This window comes from Nanorana parkeri, unplaced genomic scaffold, assembly GCF_000935625.1.
Source record: "Nanorana parkeri isolate BGI_ZX_2015 unplaced genomic scaffold, ASM93562v1 scaffold4725, whole genome shotgun sequence".
NCBI lineage: Eukaryota > Metazoa > Chordata > Amphibia > Anura > Dicroglossidae > Nanorana > Nanorana parkeri.
The window spans coordinates 3,260-8,389 of NW_017310987.1; the positions used below are offsets into that span (position 1 = coordinate 3,260).

The 5,130-nt window shown below is 61.7% G+C and overlaps 1 protein-coding gene across 1 annotated transcript in view; it reads right to left on the reverse strand.

Annotated features, from left to right (window-relative positions):
- The window catches only part of LOC108804005 (nudix hydrolase 24, chloroplastic-like), a gene marked incomplete at its 5' end in the record, with an annotated part of 10,539 nt that overhangs the window by 3,170 nt on the left and 2,239 nt on the right, over positions 1 to 5,130 (reverse strand). The window contains 2 exons of the mRNA XM_018575777.1: positions 100 to 218; positions 463 to 590. Coding sequence (XP_018431279.1) covers positions 100 to 218; positions 463 to 590 — 247 coding nt within the window. The remainder of the gene's footprint in view (positions 1 to 99; positions 219 to 462; positions 591 to 5,130) is intronic.

Genomic DNA, 5,130 nt, shown 5'->3' on the forward strand with positions numbered 1-5,130 from the left:
TGCTGAGTCACTGCTGGGCGGAGGGTCAGGGGGGTGCTGAGTCACTGCTGGGAGGGGGAGCAGGGGGGTGCTGAGCTGCTGAGTCCCGGTGTGAGTTACCTGACTGTCCCGCAGGGTCTGGCCGTCGCTGCAAGGGATTCTGGGACGCAGGCCTCTTCTCTGCACTCCTTCAGGAGCGTCTCCCACACTCCGCACCCGGCAGAGATTCCACCCGCGGCCTGGAACACACAGACACCAACCTCCGTACTACATCGGTGACAACGCCACTACAAACCCTTCATGAAAGTGGGACGGTGTAGTCACATCCCCCACACAGGATAAATCCCGGTCAGGCTCTGTTTTGGAAATTTTCTCTCACTTCCTGTCCTCGAGACACAACAGGAAGTGAGAAGAAATCTCTCTAAGAAGAGGAGGAGGGTCCCCAATAATAATACAAGTTCCCCTCCCCCGCACTCGGCTCACCAGGTGGTCCAGCTTGCCCGGGTAGGTGGCCTTGGATAGAGCGCGTCGGGCCACCCACATGAAGATTTCTCCGCCTCTGTCCACATATCCGTTCACATGGACCCCATACTGCGGGGCCCCGAGGAGAGCTGAGGAGAGAGAGACCATTATAGAGCTTCCGGAGATTTCCACCACACTGAGATCAGGAGAGCCAAGACCCGGGACCGGAGCCAAGACCCGGGACCGGAGCCAAGGCCCGGAGCCAAGGCCCGGAGCCAAAACCCAGGAACCGGAGCCAAAACCCAGGACCCAGGAACCGGAGCCAAGCCCAAGGATAGAGGAGCCAGACCCGGGAACCAGACCCAATACCCAGGAACCAGAGCCAAGACCCGGGACCGAGGAACCGGAGCCAAGACCCAGGAATCGGAGCCAAGACCCGGGACCAGAGCCAAGAACCAGAGCCAAGACCCAGGAACCAGAGCCAAGACCTAGGAACCAGAGCAAAGACCCGGGATCGAGGAACCAGAGCCAAGACCGGGACCGAGGAACCGGAGCCAAGACCCGGAGCCAAGACCCAGGAACCGGAGCCAAGACCCGGGACCAAGGAACCAGAGCCAAGACCCGGAGCCAAGACCCGGGAACCGGAGCCAAGACCCGGGAACCCGAGCCAAGACCCAGGAACCAGAGCCAAGACACAGGAACCAGAGCCAAGACACAGGAACCAGAGCCAAGACACAGAAACCAGAGACAAGACCCGGGACCGACGAACCGGAGCCAAGACCCGGGACCAAGGAACCGGAGCCAAGACCCAGAGCCAAAACCAAGGACAGAGGAGCCAGACCCGGGAACCAGAGCCAAGACCCAAGACCGAGGAACCAGAGCCAAGACCCGGGAACCAGAGCCAAGACCCGGGAACCAGAGCCAAGAGCCAGGAACCAAGACCCAGGAACCAAGACCCAGGAACCAAGACCCAAAACCTGGGACCGAGGAACCAGAGCCAAGACCTAGGAACCAGAGCCAAGACCAGGGAACGAGGAACCGGAGCCAAGACCCGGGACCGAGGAACCGGAGCCAAGACCGAGGAACGGGAGCCAAGACCCGGGAACCGGAGCCAAGACCCGGGAACCAGAGCCAAGAACGAGGAACCAGAGCCAAGAACGAGGAACCAGAGCCCAGACCCAGGAACCAGAGCCCAGACCCGGGAACCAGAGCCAAGACCCGGGAACCAGAGCCAAGACCCGGGAACCAGAGCCAAGACCCAGGAACCGGAGCCAAGACCCAGGAACCGGAGCCAAGACCAAGGACAGAGGAACCAGAGCCAAGTCCTAGGAACCAGAGCAAAGACCTAGGAACCAGAGCAAAGACCTAGGAACCAGAGCAAAGACCTAGGAACCAGAGCAAAGACCCGGGACCAGAGCCAAGACCCGGGACCAGAGCCAAGGCCCAGGAACCAGAGCCAAGACCCGGGACCCAGGAACCGGAGCCAAGACCAAGGACAGAGGAAGACCGGGGACCCGGAGCCAAGACCCGGGAACCAGAGCCAAGACCCGGGAACCCGAGCCAAGACCCAGGAACCGGAGCCAAGACCAAGGACAGAGGAACCAGAGCCAAGTCCTAGGAACCAGAGCAAAGACCTAGGAACCAGAGCAAAGACCCGGGACCAGAGCCAAGACCCGGGACCAGAGCCAAGGCCCAGGAACCAGAGCCAAGACCCGGGACCCAGGAACCGGAGCCAAGACCAAGGACAGAGGAGCCAGAGCCAAGACCCTGGAACCAGAGCCAAGACCCAGGAACCAGAGCCAAGACCCAGGAACCAGAGCCAAGACCAAGGACAGAGGAACCAGAGCCAAGACCCTGGAACCAGAGCCAAGACCCGGGACTGAGGAACCAGAGCAAAGACCTAGGAACCAGAGCAAAGACCTAGGAACCAGAGCAAAGACCGGGACCGAGGAACCGGAGCCAAGACCCAGGAACCGGAGCCAAGACCCGGAGCCAAGACCCGGGAACCGGAGCCAAGACCCGGGAACCGGAGCCAAGACCAAGAGACAAGACCCGGGAACCAGAGACAAGGCCCAGGAACCAGAGACAAGACTCAGGAACCAGAGACAAGACCCGGGACCGAGGAACCGGAGCCAAGACCTGGGACCAAGAACCGGAGCCAAGACCAAGGACAGAGGAGCCAGACCCGGGAGACCCGGGAACCAGAGCCAAGACCCGGGAACCAGAGCCAAGACCCGGGAACCAGAGCCAAGACCCGGGAACCAGAGCCAAGACCCGGGAACCAGAGCCAAGACCCGGGAACCAAGACCCAGGAACCAGGAACCCAAGCCAAGACCCGGGACCGAGAAACCAGAGCCAAGACCAGGGAACGAGGAACCGGAGCCAAGACCCGGGACTGAGGAACCGGAGCCAAGACCCGGGACTGAGGAACCAGAGCAAGACTGAGGAACCGGAGCTAAGACCCAGGACCCGGACAGAGGAAGCGGAGCCAAGACCCGGGACAGAGGAACCGGAGCCAAGACCAAGGACAGAGGAGCCAAGACCCGGGAACCAGAGACAAGACCCAGGAACCAGAGACAAGACCTAGGAACCAGAGCCAAGATCCGGGACCGAGGAACCGGAGCCAAGACCCAGAGCCAAGACCAAGGACAGAGGAGCCAGACCCAGGAACCAGAGCCAAGACCCGGGACCGAGGAACCGGAGCCAAGACCCGGGACCAAGTAACCGGAGCCAAGACCCAGAGCCAAGACCAAGGACAGAGGAGCCAGACCCGGGAACCAGAGCCAAGACCCGGGACCGAGGAACCAGAGCCAAGACCTAGGAACCAGAGCCAAGACCTAGGAACCAGAGCCAAGACCTAGGAACCAGAGCCAAGACCAGGGAACGAGGAACCGGAGCCAAGACCCGGGACCGAGGAACCGGAGCCAAGACTGAGGAACCGGAGCCAAGACTGAGGAACCGGAGCCAAGACCGAGGAACAGGACAGAGGAACCGGAGCCAAGACCCGGGACAGAGGAACCGGAGCCAAGACCAAGGACAGAGGAGCCAAGACCCGGGAACCAGAGCCAAGACCCGGGAACCAGAGCCAAGACCCGGGAACCAGGAACCGGAGCCAAGACCAAGGACAGAGGAGCCAGACCCGGGAACCAGAGCCAAGACCCAGGAACCAGAGCCAAGACCCAGGAACCAGAGCCAAGACCAAGGACAGAGGAACCAGAGCCAAGACCCAGGAACCAGAGCCAAGACCCAGGACCGAGGAACCAGAGCCAGGACCGAGGAACCAGAGCAAAGACCTAGGAACCAGAGCAAAGACCTAGGAACCAGAGCAAAGACCGGGACCGAGGAACCGGAGCCAAGACCCAGGAACCGGAGCCAAGACCCGGGACCGAGGAACCAGAGCCAAGACCCGGAGCCAAGACCCGGGAACCGGAGCCAAGACACAGGAACCAGAGCCAAGACCAAGAGACAAGACCCGGGAACCATAGACAAGACCCAGGAACCAGAGACAAGACCCAGGAACCAGAGACAAGACTAAGGAACCAGAGACAAGACTAAGGAACCAGAGACAAGACCCGGGACCGAGGAACCGGAGCCAAGACCCAGAGCCAAGACCAAGGACAGAGGAGCCAGACCCGGGAACCAGAGCCAAGACCCGGGACCGAGGAACCAGAGCCAAGACCCGGGAACCGGAGCCAAGACCCGGGAACCAGAGCCAAGACCCGGGAACCAAGACCCAGGAACCAAGAACCAGGAACCAAAGCCAAGACCCGGGACCGAGAAACCAGAGCCAAGACCAGGGAACGAGGAACCGGAGCCAAGACCCGGGACTGAGGAACCGGAGCCAAGACTGAGGAACCGGAGCTAAGACCCAGGACCCGGACAGAGGAAGCGGAGCCAAGACCCGGGACAGAGGAACCGGAGCCAAGACCAAGGACAGAGGAGCCAAGACCCGGGAACCAGAGACAAGACCCAGGAACCAGAGACAAGACCTAGGAACCAGAGCCAAGATCCGGGACCGAGGAACCGGAGCCAAGACCCAGAGCCAAGACCAAGGACAGAGGAGCCAGACCCAGGAACCAGAGCCAAGACCCGGGACCGAGGAACCGGAGCCAAGACCCGGGACCAAGTAACCGGAGCCAAGACCCAGAGCCAAGACCAAGGACAGAGGAGCCAGACCCGGGAACCAGAGCCAAGACCCGGGACCGAGGAACCAGGGCCAGGCCCCGGGAACCGGAGCCAAGCCCCGGGAACCGGAGCCAAGCCCCGGGAACCAGAGCCAAGACCCGGGACCGAGGAACCAGAGCCAAGACCTAGGAACCAGAGCCAAGACCTAGGAACCAGAGCCAAGACCTAGGAACCAGAGCCAAGACCAGGGAACGAGGAACCGGAGCCAAGACCCGGGACCGAGGAACCGGAGCCAAGACTGAGGAACCGGAGCCAAGACTGAGGAACCGGAGCCAAGACCGAGGAACAGGACAGAGGAACCGGAGCCAAGACCCGGGACAGAGGAACCGGAGCCAAGACCAAGGACAGAGGAGCCAAGACCCGGGAACCAGAGCCAAGACCCGGGAACCAGAGCCAAGACCCGGGAACCAGAGCCAAGACCCGGGAACCAGAGCCAAGACCCGGGAACCAGAGCCAAGACCCGGGAACCAGAGCCAAGACCCGGGAACCAAGACCCAGGAACCA